The sequence below is a fragment of the Eleginops maclovinus genome, chromosome 20 (genome assembly GCF_036324505.1).
Source record: "Eleginops maclovinus isolate JMC-PN-2008 ecotype Puerto Natales chromosome 20, JC_Emac_rtc_rv5, whole genome shotgun sequence".
Taxonomy (NCBI): domain Eukaryota; kingdom Metazoa; phylum Chordata; class Actinopteri; order Perciformes; family Eleginopidae; genus Eleginops; species Eleginops maclovinus.
This window is the reverse complement of record NC_086368.1, coordinates 14,489,573-14,507,331: the sequence shown is the minus strand read 5'-3', so window position 1 is coordinate 14,507,331 and position 17,759 is coordinate 14,489,573. Positions and strand designations below refer to the sequence as shown.

Below are 17,759 nucleotides of genomic sequence, written 5' to 3'. Positions count from 1 at the left end.
AACTCACAAATAAGGAATTTGATCCGTAGGAAAGCCATCATCAAGTGTAGATTGGCTTTTCTTAAACAACTATTTGTCTTCTCAGATGATGTAGATTGCTCTTGTATGTTATTGCCAAGTAAAACAACGAGACACACATTAAATTAAAGTGTCGAACGGAGGATCAGGGTAAACGCACATCAATGATTTAAAACCCTTTAACCTGTCTCTAACAAAGATATGCCAAAACAGACGAGATTATTTGCAGTAGCGGTTTCAATCCTCACACTTCGGCTGCACGCGTTATTTGTAGAGCCAGAATAAGACAAGATATAATATTGTATTTTTGAATAGGACTTTATTACTTTATAAGGAACGCCATATCGTTTTCATAGTTTGGTAAAATTTCAAATGTGCTGCATGTTAGATGCAACGATTTGTTATTTTGACATGAAAACAAATTCGGTTTTACATGCAAACACATGCGAGAGATTTTTATTTTTGTCGACATGGAGCCAATTTAGGTGAATGGTATACTGCTTGCGTATATTTACCAAAATCCCAGTAAATACACGTTTGGGACACGTTTGAGCTTTTATTTTGAAATAGCGCTACTTGACCGGAAGAAGTTTTTTTTACTGGACTTTAGACGTCAGTCAGTCAGATAAGTTAGATGTAGTTTATGCAGCGTTTTAGAGCACTTTTATATTGGTTTTAGTCTGAAGGTTGTTGTTGAAACTGCAGAGGTTAATCCAGTTAACAGTCATTTCAGTTTGCGTGGTGATCTGAATAGCTCAGTTACGTTTAGCCGCTATGTTGACACGACAGGGAGGATTAGCAGTGAAGTTAGCAGTGTCGATACAATTAACGGACTAGCCAGCTAGCTAACGATAACACCCAGGCCAGGAGCCGACGACCACAACTGCTGTTATCAGTCGTGTTTTTATATCAAGAAGAGTATTTATCTCCGTTGTGGTAGTCTTGCTGGGATAATTGTTAGCAGCATTTTGGTGTGGCTAGCTGAGCGGAGTTATCGTTCATAGAGATACAAAAACTACGCAACGTCGAGATAAAACCTGGCTCAGCTTTCGCTTTTCAAAATTGATGTTTCCTGATAAAATGGAGTAACTGCGAAATAATCCAGCTGCTATGGTGTCTGCAATACCACTGGTGAGTTTCTTTTAACTGTTCTTTTCTTTTAAGTTTGTCTATTTTCTGTCAAACATGTATTGATAATATACAGAAGATGCAGGTAAACAACATAGGAAGAACTGAATATGAGGAAACGAAAGACAGTTCTTTACAAACACAAGAACACAGACTTATAGGATATTCAGATAGGAGCTTCAAGGAAAAAAGTTGTACAAATAAAGACCAGGGAGTGGCGCACCTACTACTTGTCACTTTGTCGTGCCACCTGTTTTGACAACAGGTTAGCAACGTGACAATTGGGCCATTGTAGTGAAACTCGTGACGTGTATTACCTTCCCTCATTGTCTCACCCAGCACCTGCCGAGTTGAACGACTGACAGAGAGACACCGGGTCCAGCATGAAGGCCATCGGATCCAGACTGTCCTTCTGTGCGGGTTTCGCGGTGGGAACCCTCACTCTGTACGTGTTTCTGCGGCAGGTGTGGTTGGAGAAAATTGTGTCAACCCAGCACGTTGATAAATTCCATGACTATCAGCAACAGCTTAATGACGAAGATAAGAAAGTATGGAAGAAGGACAGGTCTGCTCTTTTTAACCTGAAACACCCTCATCATAAAGGTACGCCACATGGAATCTTTATGTGTACAATAATGCAACCTTTGTTTTTATTTTACCAAACCCCATTGAGTCACTATATCAGGTTTGAGCTTCCTTGTTCTCAGCCCATATAGTAGCCCACAGTGTCTGTGGTTTTTGGTCTGATACTATTACAAAACTGAGTCATTTTAAAGTACAGAACAATATTTTTGTAAAGTCTAACAATGAAGTATTTTACCCAATAGACTTTCGGCTATTTCTTGTTTATGCAACTTGTAAGCAGGTAAAGTTATCAAAGAAAGACGACTCTAATCTGGACTCTTCTAACAAACATACTAGTTTAACTTGTGGCAAAACTTGTAAGCCGATTTGTATATCTATTTTGTGTTTAACAGAAATGAAAGATTTAAAGTATTTATTTATTTTTAACAGAAATCTGATATTTTTTTGTTTAAGTAATAAGCACCCGTAATGTGATATTAATGTTTATATCTCCTTCCTAGGCGAGGACAGCAGAATGGCCGATGAACTATACAAAAAGGTCCGTATTCTTTGCTGGGTGATGACTGGACCCAAGAACCTGGAAAAGAAGACTCGTCACGTGAAGTCCACGTGGAGTCGGCACTGCAATATTGTGATCTTCATGAGCTCTGTGGATGACCCTGACTTCCCCACAGTGGGCTTAAATACAAAGGAGGGTCGGGACCAGCTGTACTGGAAAACGATCAGGGCCTTCCATTATGCCTATGAGCATCATGCACACGAGGCGGATTGGTTCCTCAAGGCAGATGATGACACCTACGTAGTCGTGGACAACCTGCGGTGGATTCTTGCGAACCACACGCCAGAAGAGCCAATTTACTTTGGCCGAAGATTCAAGCCCTACACAAAGCAGGGCTACATGAGTGGAGGTGCGGGCTATGTGTTGAGCAGAGAGGCACTGCGGCGATATGTGGAAGGATTTAATAGCAAAGTGTGCACTCACACTACCCCTGTAGAGGACCTGGCAATGGGGCAGTGCATGGAGAAAGTCGGGGTGCTGGCAGGGGACTCCAGAGACTCATCACATCGGGAGACATTTCACCCATTTGTCCCAGAGCAGCACCTCACTTCCAAGTTTCCTAAGAGCTTCTGGTATTGGAGCTACTGCTACTACCCCATCTCAGAGGCAAGTGCAGCAAACACTGCAGACTCTCTCCTTTCTGTTAACGTGCTATCACACTGGTATGATGCAACTTCTGTTCTGCTAATGTTTGAAAGGATATTGGCCCCATTTATATCAGGCATTGGAATGCATCTTGTATCCATATTGTTATATTTATATTTGGATATGTATCAGCTTTTCCCTCTTATCTTTATCTCTCTTCCTGCTTCTGCTGCCAGTCGTTTCAGAGGAAAGGTGGCTGTTTAAAGTGAGATTCACTGTCCAGCACTAGAATTCTTTTTATTTTTCTCTCCTTAAGATGGTCTGGGTCTTACAATGCTGTGCTGGTGTATGTAGATACAAACATGCTGTCTCAGAGCGTTTGGTGCTTTGCGTTATTTCTGGTCAAACTGGCCGAGCCACAGTAAGAATGCATAATTATACATGGTGTTTATATAGTGCTTTTGCTGGTGCTCAAAGACGCTTTACAAGCAAGTGAAGAAAATAACAACAACAAATAAAAAGTGCTAAGCCACGTGGAATGAAGGCGGGTAGGTAGCCTATAGAATTAGCATAGATTGTTAGGCTGAAAACCAAGTCATTGACAGCAGAGCGTTTTCCCCTTGACATGTTTAGTGGGCTAACTGGCTGAGCCACACTACAGTGAGAGCCAGACAGAACCCACAATGCTTTGAAACTTAACTCTGGTCTGTGTCTCAAACCAAGACCTCTCGGGTCCTTGTATTTGTTGGCATTCGGTCTTGAAAGTGCTTGAACATCTGATGTTCAAGAAGATGTGGGAATGGCCATGTATATAATATGCAATGTGATATTTACAAAAAAGTATTTCCCAATTGTGTTGACATGTACTCTTTAAAAGCACTCATAAATGTATTGCTTTGTCTCCATAATCTTTCATAACCTCATACTCTGTTTCCTCCTCAGGGTCCAAACTGCTGCTCGGATGTGTCCGTGTCTTTCCACTATGTAAATGCATTACATATGTATTTGATGGAGTACTACACATATCACCTGCGTGCCTATGGCTACAGATATCGTTACCAGCCCCCTACCCCGCGAGGATACAGTATTAAGGAGTCAAGTTTCCTGGATGCTGCAGAAAGCAAGGAAGAACACATTTCTAGGGAGAAAGTAATAGTGGAGGGGGCCGATCCATCCAATACTGACAAGAAACAGGATGCAGATCCTCCTCCTCCCGCTGTGGAACACCCTCCTGCTCCAGCAGGAAAATAAGAGTATGAATGCGTGCGTGAAAGGAACTGATCTTTTCAGGTCGGCGGACGTGGGTTCTGAATGTTTCTTAATCTTTGATTAGATTAATACAGAGGTAGAAAGACAGTCCATTTTGATTTGAACTGTCCCCACATTCGTATGCGTTGCTGAAGGACTGCTCTAATGTGAATTGTGAACAAAAGACTGGTATAGGGCTACGAGGTGGTTTATGACTTTTTCTTTTCTTTTCGGGTGTATTAGGTGTTTTTAACATTTACTTTTTAAATTGGGAATAGCTGTCTTTTAAACTGCTTTTATTTGGAAACGAACTAAAGCACTTTTTTAAACCGTGTGAAACTGGTATGGGAACCAAGTATTTTACAAAACCAGTTAATTCAGATGAACTGGACAATCTGTTTTACCACTGTCTACAGCGAGACAGGTCTTCGTTTTGGGGTTGTTTGACTTAATGCACTGTCGGCCTTTCAAGACAATGAGACCCAATTTTATGTCTTAAGCGAACCAGACAGCAAGTATCAAACATATTTAATTACATTTAAATCAAAGTGCCTCACCGTGTACAATCATTCAAACAAGCCTTTTAGGTTTAGGAGTTTCTTTTGAAGTCACAGTTGGTTGCCTCCCAAACTTGTTTCATGCTGCATTCATGTGTTAAATGAACAGAACAAGTTAAACACATTACACCCGTCCCAAAACCCCACAAACTATAGAAACAAAGTAAAGCAGTTTAGTTCCTATTTCTCTACGGCTAATGGACATACATGATTTGACCATGACGTTTTAAATGAATGGTCCAAAAGACTAAATGTATACAGTCCAGCCAAAGATTTCTCAGAGGGGGATGACATCAGACTGAAGGCAGGCTGGTCAAAATGTGTCATTTTGGGTAATAATGAAGTAATATCCGGGTGCCTCTTGTTTGTTTCTAACTGATGTATGTTCACTTTATTTTAAACTTTCATGATGTGTGTCTGTTCCCGACCTTGTGTTAGTTTGACCTAAATTCCATCTGTGGTGATAAGACACACCTGCACAGGGAAGCAGTTTGCCTTTCTTTATCTTGAAATGCACCCTTCTCCAAACAGCCTGTGTTGCACGCTTCCCTACCCATGCTCCATGAACCTGTCAGTGGAGACACACACTTCCCAGTTCCCTTCATCTCTTAAATGACTCATCAGCTTGTGCCTTGTAAATGTGGGAGTGTTTGAGCCGTCAGCTGCACACATGACTCTGCACTGTGACTTTACCCTGATGAGAGCGATGCTTTCAGATAGACTGTCGTTTTATTGAATCCTTCCAAAGTAATAAGCATGGCCTTAGTACAAGCCAGCGATTACTCGTTCAACAATGTTGTGAATTTCTTTTTTTCAATTTTGGGTTGACCAGAGCTTTTGTATATTTAAAACTAATCACACCAAACAAATAATTACATTGGCCGTGTGATTAAGCAGTTACCAAATACAGAAACTGGCTTTAGGAATCAGGCAGGATTCAGTGATGATTCAAGCAGAACACAATTGTCAATGTATGAGAGAATGAAATGCACTTTTGAGTGTTTATAATTATAATTGCTGTTTTTGTTTTTAACCACTTAAACTTCTTGTAGTCCTTCACAGATTAAGATGTTTGAGGTATTTAATGCCTTTTGTTCGTGTTTACTCGCCTTCTGTACATGAGCACACAGCATGTTCAGTTTTCTTTTTTTTTAAAAGGACCTGTCCAGTTTAAACCAAATCAACAAGGTACTCAAAATGGATCCTTTTGAAATTAATTTGAAATAGAATGATATTTGAGGACTTTGGTGCCCAAACCTCCACCTTTGGTTTCTGATGCTAGTGATACAACACTTTCAGTCCTTGACAATCTACTCCCAACATCTAAATTGTATCCGAGGGAAGGGTGTACAGAACTGTATTTATATTTGAAAAGTATTTATGTTGCTATTGGAGTCTTAATTGAGTCGATCCAGTTTAGTGTGTAAATGGTTTTGTGTGAGTGTCAGCACATGAGATCAGTGTGAAGTATCATTGTCAATCAATGCTACTTTAATCACTATAAATAAATACATATTTTATTGTACATTTGTTCTGTATTACGTTTTCTACATGGTGTAACATCTCAGATCATTTTCCAGTGACAGTAGAAATTCCTTCATGCATGTTAATATTTCCAAGGGGTCATTACATTTCCCCCTACACAAAGCGTTGGAACCTGAGTAGAGAATGAGATCAGAAAAAGGTTCAGCGACACTTTTGTCTTGTCATTTATCTGAATGGAAAGTGTTTAACCGAGGTGCTTAACTCTACCTACCGTAGTGCATATTTGTCGCTCCTTGTGGGTAAATACCGCCTGGGACACGGACAAGCTTTTCCTGTTGCATTAAATGAGCAGAAATGTGTCACAGTTTGTCCAACGCAGAGAACTTTTATCGCCTTTATGTTAAACAGTTCCTGAACGTCAGCGGTGCGCGGAGCAGACTGGGTGTGGGACAGCAGTTCAAACTTGTGCATCCGGCTTTGACCTTTTATAGGCACTGAATAAATTCTGATCGGTCCTCTGTTGGCGCGCCGCTCTGAATGTGATAAACGTCAGTTAATGATTATGGAAAGTAGATTTTCATGGTGCAGAGGCCTGTGGGATTTTGTGTTTTTATTCCCCACAGTTTGATGACAGAGCAGCTGAATAGAGTCCAGTTTAGACTGGAATAAGTCCCATGCAAATTTTGGATTATAACCTATGTTTAAATGTTATAACATAACCAGTTCTTCAAGATAAGCACCTAAAAAGTCATAAACATCTAGAGGGTTGTCAGCAGTATAAACCTGATACACAGTAAGCCACTTTTTAATGGTCAGCTGCCACTCACCAGTTATTCGCCCAAACACATCAGTGAGAGTGTGCGCCATGCGTCCTGCATAAGATGAAGAAAAGGCCAATAATAATATTAATAATACATTTCACCTTCAAAAAGAGTTGTGAAACCAACAAGTAAACACATTGAATACAGAGTAAATCAAAAGTGAGGGAGTCACTCACTGTTTGGATGAGCAGCACTTCTCCCCATTAGACCCACAAAGCTGTCATAGTCCACGTCTTTAGATTTCTTCAACCCTGCATCTCCTCTAACACGGCAGCACTCGGGCGTAGCCTAAAATACAAAACATTATTTTGAACACCAGCTTTCCTCTGTAAAATGTTTTGAAAAACTGTTACTTTTAACTGAAGAGTCACTGCACAACTCACCGTATTTTGCGAGTTTTATATGAATGTATGTAGTCTTACCTCTTTCCGTGATGTGTAGGTGTCCACCTTACATTCAGACATCAGAGGAAATAAGACCAGGACGATTAAAGAAATCAGCGAGGTGAGAGAGCAGCGGCAGATTGGGGTTTTCTCCATGACTCTGAAATGAAAATCAAATCCAAAGCCTGCACATAACTGAAAACTGAGGGTTAGTTTCCCACAATTCTTAACTATGTTGTTTCTTATGTACAAATGTTCTCTGACCAACCTTAACTGAACAATCTTATCTACAGTATAAGTTCAAAGATTCTATACTTTCTTACCATCATGTAGGTGACATGTCTTAAAACTATGAACTTATAAGCTATAGTGGTGCCTCTCAATGATCAATTCATGTTATGTGAGACATATTTGACTGAGTCTGAGCCATTTACTGCCATCTATAACTAAACTAGGCGTTTCTTACCGTCAGTCATGTTTAAAGTCCTCCATTCAGTCAGTATGACACCTCGCAATGACCACATCCTGTTTGTTCAACTGTTTGTCTTTTTTATCATGTCACTATAATTACTTTCCATTTATTGTAACACAAACACATGTTGTGGACTTAAGAACACTGGTTTATTTTTCTCTGTGAACTTTGAAGGATGTAATAGCCTGCTTCCACTGTGTGCCTTACAACTGACAATAATACTCCCATCACAGCAGCACTTCCCGCTTATCATATCAAATCATTGTTAGTTTCATAGAGAAAGTATTGGCATACCATATAATATAGAATGTTTTTGTAGGCCACGCTCACAATCAGGCTCAACACCAAAGGGTGTCAGGTACTCCCAACTGATTTAAAACATGTATTTATCTGTATAAACATGCATTTGAAAACACTGCTATAGGTCCACACATTCCGTTAAAACTGTATAATTCAGTTAATGATGCAAATATTATAGAGAAAAATAAGATGAAGGCATTTAATCAGAAAGCATCCTAATATATATCTCTTAATTAATAGTTAAATCTCTAAATGTTAAGCTCCTTTATCACAATTATTTAGCGCAAATGAAAGAAAACAACATGAAAACCTCACCTGGTAACAGTGTAGGAAGTCTTGATCTAACTCAACAGTAAAAGCAATGGTACGTCTGACCGCTCAGTAGCTTCTTTCTCAGTTATTATAGGACTTGAGCTAATTTGTAATCAAATTATTGCTCCACCCAAACCCCCATTCCACCCCTGCACACACATGCACACACACACACACACACACACACACACACACACATATACACAGTTTGTAGCATCTTTTTCATTAGTCTCATTTTATTTTTTTAATAAAGTCATTATTGTAATAATCACAAAGCCTAATCCAAATGCGTTTGCTGGGGATACATTAAACGTCGACCTAGTGAGTGTGAAAACTTGATACACACACCAAATGTAATCAGTAAGAAGTCTTAAGATCGAGTTTACAATTGTAATATACAAACATAAAAACCTCATAATATGCTAATGACAAGTGAGCACAGTAATACGGTAAAAAAGTACCGTATTAAAGGAAACAGTATGACAGTTTATCAAGAAATGCTTTGTAAATCTGGATATATAATATTAATTGGCAACTTTTTATAAGATGAATGAATTATAGACTGATATACTGTAGCCTCATACTATCTGTTGTATACTGTACATAATCATTGTTTTTGCTTGATATAACTGTGTGTGTGTGTGTGTGTGTGTGTGTGTGTGTGTGTGTGTGTGTGTGTGTGTGTGTGTGTGTGTGTGTGTGTGTGTGTGTGTGTGTGTGTGTGTGTGTGTGTGTGTGTGTGTGTGTGTGTGTGTGTGTGTGTGGTGCATGTTTCCCACGAGCAAATTAACCATATTATGTGCCTATGTGTGTGTACTGGACTTGTGAACAGCGTACGCCCTGCAGGCGGATATTGCTATCCTGTCTTCAGCATCAATGACTGGTTTGTACCAGCAGTGAGCCCAATAAACTCCCACACTCTGTGGATCAATGAAAGGGCAAACAGAAAGCCTTGGGTGACCCTCTCCTTCCACAAACAAACACTCAAAAGGTTTGACGTTTCACTGGAATTTATGCTGTTCATATTTGAACAGCAAAGATCTTTCTGTCCCACAAAACTGTAACTTGACCTTTAACTATCTACCCATGTGTCATTAACCAAGCTCATTTTTACTTACATTTGAAGTAAACTGGAACACTTAATTTAAGATGGCTTCATTTATATACTGTATATAAAACTGCAGGCCAGGTTAACCGTATTGTTCTTTAGGAGCAGCAATGTGAACTTAACCTGGCCATGTAAGATATCGTGTGAGAAGGACTGAGACTCCGATAAAACTCTCTCTTTTTATTGCACTGCAATCATCTTGGTTTATTGACACACTTCCATGACTTTATTGTGACTATAATAAAACAGATCGCTAATACGGGTTATAAGAGGAGCCTGTGTGTGTGTGTGTGTGTGTGTGTGTGTGTGTGTGTGTGTGTGTGTGTGTGTGTGTGTGTGTGTGTGTGTGTGTGTGTGTGTGTGTGTGTGTGCGCGTGCGCGCGCGCGCGCGCGCGCTTGTGTCTTTTAACCACAGGAAACTGTAATGCAGGCTTTCCTCGTCACTCAGGACAAACTGGAAAAACTGTTTCTTGTTTTCTCCAGAAATGGGAGGAGTAGGCTACTTAGATCTTTCACTTGAGTAAAAGTAGAAGTACCAGAGTGTATAGTAGGAATACTCTTACAAGTAAAAGTCCTGCATTCAAATGTTACTCAAGTCAGAGTAAAAAAGTTTTAGCATCGCAATATAGTTAAGGTACCGACAGTAAAAGTATTCATTTTTCAGATTGGTCCATTTCAGAATAATATATATATTAAATGCTTTAATTATAATTATTGATCAATAAAGAGCTGTTAAAGCTGGTAAAAGTGCAGCTAGATTTAAGGACTGTGTGTATTGCAGGGTAGCTTGTGAATTTACTCCAGGTGTAATTAAAGTCTGATTTAAGTGTTGATTATATTTCACATCATTAATCAAAATCTGTAAAGTAACTAAAGTATTACATAAAATAAATGTAGTGGAATAAAACTACACAATTTACCTCTTAAATGTAGGTTAATAGAAGTACAAAGTATAGCAAAACATTGAAATACTCAAGTAAAGTGCAAGTACTTCAAAATTGTACTTAAAGGAGCTCCAGAAGAGTAAACCTTGCGGTAAGATGGTCCCCAAACAAAATATTTGTACTATGTAAACACACACACACACTCTTCTTTGATCTGGGACAAGCCCTGATAGTTATCCCAAAGGAATCCTGTAATTTTTGCAATGGAGGTTGCAATGTTAGGATCCAGCCACAAAACAAAAGTGTATAGGACAAAACGAGAGGTGGGTAGTTCTGTACTTAACATTTAATCTTCTGAAACTGTAGATGAAGACACACTTTGCTTTTGTGTGTCACTTTAAGGATTTAATATCCATGTTGACAATACATTTAAGATGTAAGCATATTTAGAATAAGTACTAAGCATGTTAGTTATACATGTTCATTATAGTGATACAAAATGTAAAAAGGAAAGGAAAAAAACACAACTCAGCAAGTGCGATTAAAATAATTTCAGTCTCACAAAATTGAGGAGGCTAAAGTGAGAACTTTAATTAAACACATTTTAAATATCCTCTGATATATTGCATTTTAGGTGGCTTTTTTGTGGGTATGACTTCCCGATTGATAACTAAATTAATTTCTCCTGTTAGGGGAGGAATTTAATTGTCATTTTTTAAATTAAGTTTGGTGATCTTACACAATTGCTAGCTATTAGATAGTGTCACTTCTGCATCGTTCCCAACAGAAATAACTGTGTAAGCCATCATCCCACCCCTGCAAGCTGTCAGATTTTTTCTTATCCTCATTTTGGTGGAACCAACGTTAGAAAAGAACATAATTAATAAAGAATAAGACAGAATTTATCCATTTAGAAGTTGTAAGCTAAATGGCCCTGCTCACATTGTAGGGTTGTCCATGGTCATGCTCCCGACATTTCCCATTTTCAGTTTCTTTATGCAGTTTTTACAGAAGTTTGAAGTAGCAGAATGCCTTAAATATGTATATCATTTTGGAATAGCTTGACATAGGAAAAAAAAAAGTTTATATAGAGCTGATATCTATCTTTGTATAACAGTAGATTGCTCTTCCTCTATCTAAAGCCATTCTCAGGGCAGATCGACCTATAGATGGCAATATTTGACCAGAAATAGAATTTTTGCTTCATGTATTTGCCGGTCCAGTCAGAGATACTGTGAGGAGGACGAAATATTGATTATACAACAAAAAGATCTAGGGCTATTGAAAAAGCCTCCGCTGATGGTCAAGCAGCTACCACACATCAAAAATAATCTCCTTCAGAAGCCACATAGAGCAGGAAGGGGGTAAGACTGATGAACATGAAATACGTTTCCTCTAATACAGGTTTTTGTGCTGTTGTGGGCTTTTGGCAAGCAATGAAAATGTGTTCTTGAATTAGCCTGCTGCTCTCTCACATGGTTTATTTTATTTTGGAAATAATAATTACATTCTGCATTCCCTTAGACTATAGTTGTAGACTTGACTTTAAACAGAGATGTATTCATAATGTATAATGATGCATCATTGCTATCCAATGCAAACCATGAATCTACATTTTGGAAGCTGATTTAGGAGTGTTCCTGTGTTCAAAATTGTCCTACGTCCAGAGGTAAAAAAAAATATAATCATCAGAAAATAGGCTCTTTCCTTTTGAACCTTAATTTTTAGACATTTTCATACGACAGCAACAGCCTGCCCAAGGGTAAAGTCATGCTATTCTGGGAGCCAAAGTGATGGACTTGTACAAAGTCTTGGTGCGAGCGAATGGGGCTTCACAAAATAAAGGAAGCCTTTTTCTATAGGAAGTAAGAACAGCAAAGTTATGCATTAGATTACAAAAACGACAACAAATGGACAGTGAGAAATTCTACAGTAACAAAATGACATCTATTATGAAATGGAGTTTTGTTTATATTTTAAAACCTATTTTATTAGTTACATTTCAGTCTTTACCTCAGATAGCCCCCTGTTTTCTTCCCTTGTCTTGACTGTGTAAGAGATAAATTTGCTCACGGCATGAGGGGAGAATTCTTTCAAGTATTTGGGTCAGAAACAAAACATAGCCACTGAGCAAGAGCAGAGGGCCGGGGGAGGGATGAGAGGATAGCAGGGCAGGCAAACAAAACTGCCTAAGAACACATGGACTTTCCCCACGTGAATCAATATTCAAGCCCCGATCTCCCTGTTGAGCAATGAGGCCGCAGAGAAGAGGGAGTTGAAAGACAGATGAGACAAAGGGAGGGCTGTGGGATGTCATGTGTAAAGAAGGAGATTCTCATTGGAGGCAAAAAGAAAGAAGATCGGTATGCATGTTTTGAGAGAAAAAGGAACAAGCATCCTGCAAACTGAAGCCATCTTTGTTGCTCTATTGCACTCTGGGCTCCACATCTGACTGTTTTAAGGTAAGTGCTAGACGCATAGCTGCCAATGGATGCAAAGACTAAATAAAAATACGAGGGTTTTGGTTAGAACAACATTTCTGTTTTTAGTTGTAGTTTGTTCAGGGGGAAAAAACAATGTTCAGGCTTCATGTTGGGATGTGTTGCATTGTTAAAAAATGTTTAAAAACCTTTCAAATGTAGCTTTTATTTGTGTTTGAAATGTGTGGTTGTACTATATATGTCACTGTGGCCGGATGTGAGAATCTTGACACTGGAAAGGTTTTCACTCATAACTTATAAGTCATGAAGAGACAAACTGTTCGTCATCAATCTTCCTGAAGAAGATATTATAATTTCTCATCATGTAGTCTAATACACTTCTAATGAGCGTTTTTGCGGGAGGGCAGGATTTAAACTCTGAAATCATACAATACACACATACAATCAATAATTGTTACACTAGATATGTTACAAAATGAGAGATTTGCTTAGTGTGTAGTGTGAAACAGGTGCAGCCCAAAAACTTTCTAGCATAAATCCAGTAATCTCTGCGTGAGTGTAAGAGACAAACACACTTGACTGCAGGAATATGAGAACAAAGATAACTCATTCGGTTGTTTTTCCTTTTTTGTTCTCTTGTGTTAAACATAATAGCTTTGGAGGAGAAAATCTCTAACAAGACTGGAATGATGTTCTCAAAGTTGAAGTGGCTGATAGTGATCCAGCTCTTGCTGAATGAAGAGGCTTTCTGTAGGGTCCCTCTTTCTCTGGCGCTGAGAAACACTCCTCTTCCAGGAGTAGATTACAATGAGGCAGGAGAGGAGACAGCCAAACAGGATAAGTCATCTCACCTCAAATCCCAACTTGATGTCCCATCTGCAAAAAAACCTGATCCAGTATTATGGGTTGAACAAAAAGAGGAGAGAGTTCGATCTGCCCAAAATATAACATCAGTGCTGAAGGCAAAGCTTGTTGGGCAGATTCAAGATCATCTCCACATCCAGGGGAATGTAAGATGTGAAGAGCTGCTGTCTGCCAGCACAGTGGACGACCCGTCATCCTCCATGTTCCCCCAGGAGCTCCTGGGTCTCTCTTTAGTGCCCGTGTTGCTGGTGGCAGGCTGCCCTCAGGAGGCCCACACCTTGGTACTCAAGCTGTACGACCTTTTAGGAGTGGCTGACGCAGAGGAGCTATTGATGGAGGTAGAGGGTCTGATGGAAAGGAGGATGAGCAAGTCCACGCCTGCCCCTGCATATGAGAGGGATGAAGCAGGGCGCCACATAGAGGCTGTGATGTTTAACATCCAGCAGCTGGCCATGGTGGGTGAAGATTCCTCCAAACAGGAGGGTCATTGTGAGGGTTGGAGCAGGGTGAGGGGAACCATGCTGGCAGGAGCAGCAGTGGAAGGAGCCACAGGTGATCTACAGGAGGCTGTGAGCTCCTGTGAGAGGCTGGGAGTCCTGTGTGCGGGTGTGACCAGCAATGGACTCAAACCTGGGAAGTTCCAGGCAGTGTTTAAGAAAGGCAGTCGTGTCCTGCCCTCTGAATCCACAGCGTCTGAATGTTGGATCCATCAGTGCAGCACATATGAGGATGTTTGGATCTCTGCTGTTTCAGGTGGGCGGCTGAAACGCAGCCCCGAGAGAAGATGCATTAACAAAAGCGAGCAGCGTGTGTATAACGTGGTGGAGTGGATCCCTGCAGTCAGCACCCTCTACAACCTTGGCACAGCTGTGTACTACGCCTCAGTCAACTGCTCTGCAACAGCCAAGGAGAGAGCCATCCTAAGCGCCGTCGACCTCGGCACCGATGCTCTCATGGTAGCCACAGGGGGTACTGCGGGGGTGGCAGGCTATGCGCTTGGGGCAGGGATGAAGACCGGTGTGAAAGCTGGCGTCAAGTATCTGCTCAACTCCATGAAGCAGGAGGATGATGTGCTGGTGAACCAGTTCAGCTGGGAGGACGGTGTCATCACCGTCGAGTAGACTGGGGTCGATAAATCAGCCTGCAACACTTAAGCAATAAATATCGCTAACATATTGAGTAACATATTGGTTTGTTTTTTTGTAAAGAAGTTTAGACATTTACGGTTTTTTAGAATTTAATTGAAATTTCAGTTACAGTAAAAAGTGAATTACATTACACATTACACTACACATCTGACCAAAAGTGATTTTCTTTCTGAGTTCTGAAAAGTCCTAACTCAAAAATAAACTCTGTCAATAATATCAACAAAATATAAACCAGGTCATGAAGTACATTTTGAACATTTCTGCATTAGAAAGCAACTATTTTGGATAATGACTAAAATAGTGAAACATAGTAAGCAGCAACGTTTGAAGAACTGGTCTCAGGAAATTAAACCTTTAATCCTCAAGACTTTCATTTTGGTTTCCATTAAGTATCTTATTTTCGTTTACTCTTGTTGTTTTCTTCCTATCCGTGAAAACATTTTGTCAGGTCAGTCATATTCCCACCTCTGGTGTTAAATGCAGGGACAATAGACTGAGATATAAATATTGTTGTTATATATGCTGTTTCTTTGTTTAAAAGGTCAATAAAGTGTACATTTAAACCTAACAGTGACTTTCAGTGATAAATTGTTTGTATGTGTTTTATGTATTTATTATATTTATTTACAGTATATAGTCATGGTGTGCATAAACATTTTTTTTTATAAAGTGTACATTTCACAGTGTTGGGGAGTAACGGAATACATGTACCGGCGTTACGTATTCAGAATACAAATTATGAGTAACTGTATTCCGTTACAGTTACGATTTAAATGGATGGTATTCAGAATACAGTTACATTGTTGAAATCAATGGATTACATGACGATACTTCTCTATTTCACGAGTTTGTTCACTCTCTAAATAAATTAATGCATTTCCCAGAAGCCCCAACCCCAACATGAAAACGAACGATTGTTTGCGTGATCAGTCACCATGAAGTCCGAAGAGGAACAGCAGGAGCTAGAGGTAGAGCTTGAGCCGGAGCCGGCCCAACAGAGCCAGGGCAGGAATGCGTTTCTTACATGGAAATTCAAACAGCATTTCACATTAAAGAAAGAGAAGGGAGAACCAAATATAACTGTGCAGTGCAACCTCTGCTTGCCAGCAACCAACCTCCTTTCAGCGTCCAAAGACTCCACCTCCAACCTGAAGAAGCATCTTAAAGTAAGTTCGTTTTTTTTTACTTATCCGGGGGTTGTCGTCTGCTGTAGTTTTACTGGTCATCTTGCTATTTAATAGTTGTATCAGTTATGAGCAACTTTTCATTCTATATACTACTTAATGTGCTGATTTACTAGCCCCGGAGCCATTGAAAGAGTCTGACTAGCCCTGTTTGACATGCTAGCTAACGTTAGCTAAAATTAGCTTGTGTTAGCTTAGACAGTGGTTAGATTTTTGTAGTATGCAGTTCGGGACTACAAACACAAAAAAATCTGTCTGCTAGTTCAGGTACTTGTTAGTAATGCTACTGTGGAAGCTTTTTATATGTTTAAATGCTTCCACATGGTTTTACACATATGTATAGGCCTACATTAATCCTCTTCATTCTTCCCAGCATAAAACAATTTCAGTGTTATTTATTTGTGCTCTTGATGTCTTTCTTTATTTTAGAGGAAGCATTCCAGTGTCTTGAAAACAGCAGAAATGCAAATTCTGAACAGAAACAGAGTATTTTATGTTTTTCTATTTTCCCACTTTTAACAGCTGAGTAAATAAAGAAACTGAATGGGAAAACTGGTCAATTCTTCTTTTTTTTTAACCAAGCAAAACATATTTTGTGTTAACATACTCTTAGTCTTTGTTCAGGGCACATTTTCTGGACATTTCTTTGTTCCTCTACAGAAAATTATAATATATTGCACTTTCAGGGTGACTTGGACCTAACACATTCAGCCAATTGGAACAGAAGAACACACCAGAATAGGGCTGTTTAGTAAGCAGGATTTGATGGGCATATTCCTACACGTATAAAATGCAATTCAATGTGGAAGTAATCCAAGTATTCAGAATACGTTACTCAGATTGACTAATGTAACGGAATACGTTACAAATTACATTTTTGGGCATGTATTCTGTATTCTGTAACGGAATACGTTTTGAAAGTATCCTTCCCAACACTGACATTTCAGGGTATAATAATCTTTACCACTTTGCATAGGTTGATGCTAATGGACTAGGGGTAGATTAATATGAATAACTGACTTTTCAAAGCCTGTTAAAGGTCCCACATGCCTGCAGCTGATTCAAAAATACAAAATGTCCTATAAGAAGAAAGTAAAGCTCCCTGCAGAGATGAAGGAATGTAAATAAAAACATTTCTGCCTTTTCACCTCTACAGTTCTTAACCACCTTTCCAAACACACTATTTGCTATCAATGCCAGAGGTGGAAGAAGTACTTAACACAGAGTGTAGCAACACTCTTGTTTCAAGTAAAAAGTCCTGCAATTAAAATATTACTCAAGTGAAAGTACGAAAGTATTTGTATCTAAATGAACTTAAAGTACCAAAAGTAAAAATACTAATTTTGCAGATTGCCCATTATCAGAATCATATACTGTATATTATTTGTTTTTGATATAAATATTCATGTATTTTTGTGTTTTTCAAGCTGGGTAGAATTTGGAATCAATCCAGATGTATCTAACGTTATTTTAAGTGTTGATCTTATTGTTTATCATTAAGCTACATCAGCAAAGTCACTAAAGGTAATACATAAATGTAGTGGAGTAATAGCAATATTTACCTCTGAATTGTAGGGGAGTAGAAGTACAAAGTAGTATAAACTGGAAATACTCAAGTTAAGTACAAATACCTTTAAAATTGTACTAAGTAAAGTACTTGAGTAAAGTACTTAGTTA

At 39.2% G+C, this 17,759-nt stretch overlaps 3 protein-coding genes across 5 annotated transcripts; 2 read left to right on the top strand and 1 right to left on the bottom strand.

Moving 5' to 3' along the window:
* The first annotated feature begins 518 nt into the window (after window positions 1-518).
* Window positions 519-6,205, top strand: c1galt1lb (core 1 synthase, glycoprotein-N-acetylgalactosamine 3-beta-galactosyltransferase 1, like b). The gene is made up of 4 exons (XM_063910412.1): window positions 519-1,149; window positions 1,486-1,749; window positions 2,232-2,896; window positions 3,818-6,205. Exons 2-4 carry the CDS (start codon window positions 1,530-1,532, stop codon window positions 4,124-4,126), a joined length of 1,194 nt encoding a protein of 397 aa, XP_063766482.1. The 5' UTR covers window positions 519-1,149; window positions 1,486-1,529; the 3' UTR covers window positions 4,127-6,205.
* On the bottom strand, window positions 6,183-8,504 carry tac3b (tachykinin precursor 3b). 3 transcript variants are annotated; one of them, XM_063910414.1, is made up of 6 exons: window positions 8,457-8,504; window positions 7,409-7,529; window positions 7,163-7,274; window positions 6,993-7,037; window positions 6,437-6,698; window positions 6,183-6,337 (listed from the first exon to the last, which is right to left on the bottom strand). In XM_063910414.1, exons 2-6 carry the CDS (start codon window positions 7,523-7,525, stop codon window positions 6,319-6,321), a joined length of 555 nt encoding a protein of 184 aa, XP_063766484.1. In that variant the 5' UTR covers window positions 7,526-7,529; window positions 8,457-8,504; the 3' UTR covers window positions 6,183-6,318. The 3 variants fall into 3 exon arrangements, with proteins under 3 accessions (XP_063766484.1, XP_063766485.1, XP_063766486.1); XM_063910415.1 differs by lacking the exon at window positions 8,457-8,504 and adding an exon at window positions 7,693-8,410; XM_063910416.1 differs by lacking the exon at window positions 8,457-8,504 and having other exon boundaries at window positions 6,437-6,497; window positions 7,409-8,410.
* A 4,147-nt stretch (window positions 8,505-12,651) lies between these two features.
* On the top strand, window positions 12,652-15,466 carry apof (apolipoprotein F). Its single transcript, XM_063909998.1, has 2 exons — window positions 12,652-12,907; window positions 13,541-15,466. Exon 2 carries the CDS (start codon window positions 13,573-13,575, stop codon window positions 14,869-14,871), a length of 1,299 nt encoding a protein of 432 aa, XP_063766068.1. The 5' UTR covers window positions 12,652-12,907; window positions 13,541-13,572; the 3' UTR covers window positions 14,872-15,466.
* The last annotated feature ends 2,293 nt before the right edge of the window (window positions 15,467-17,759 follow it).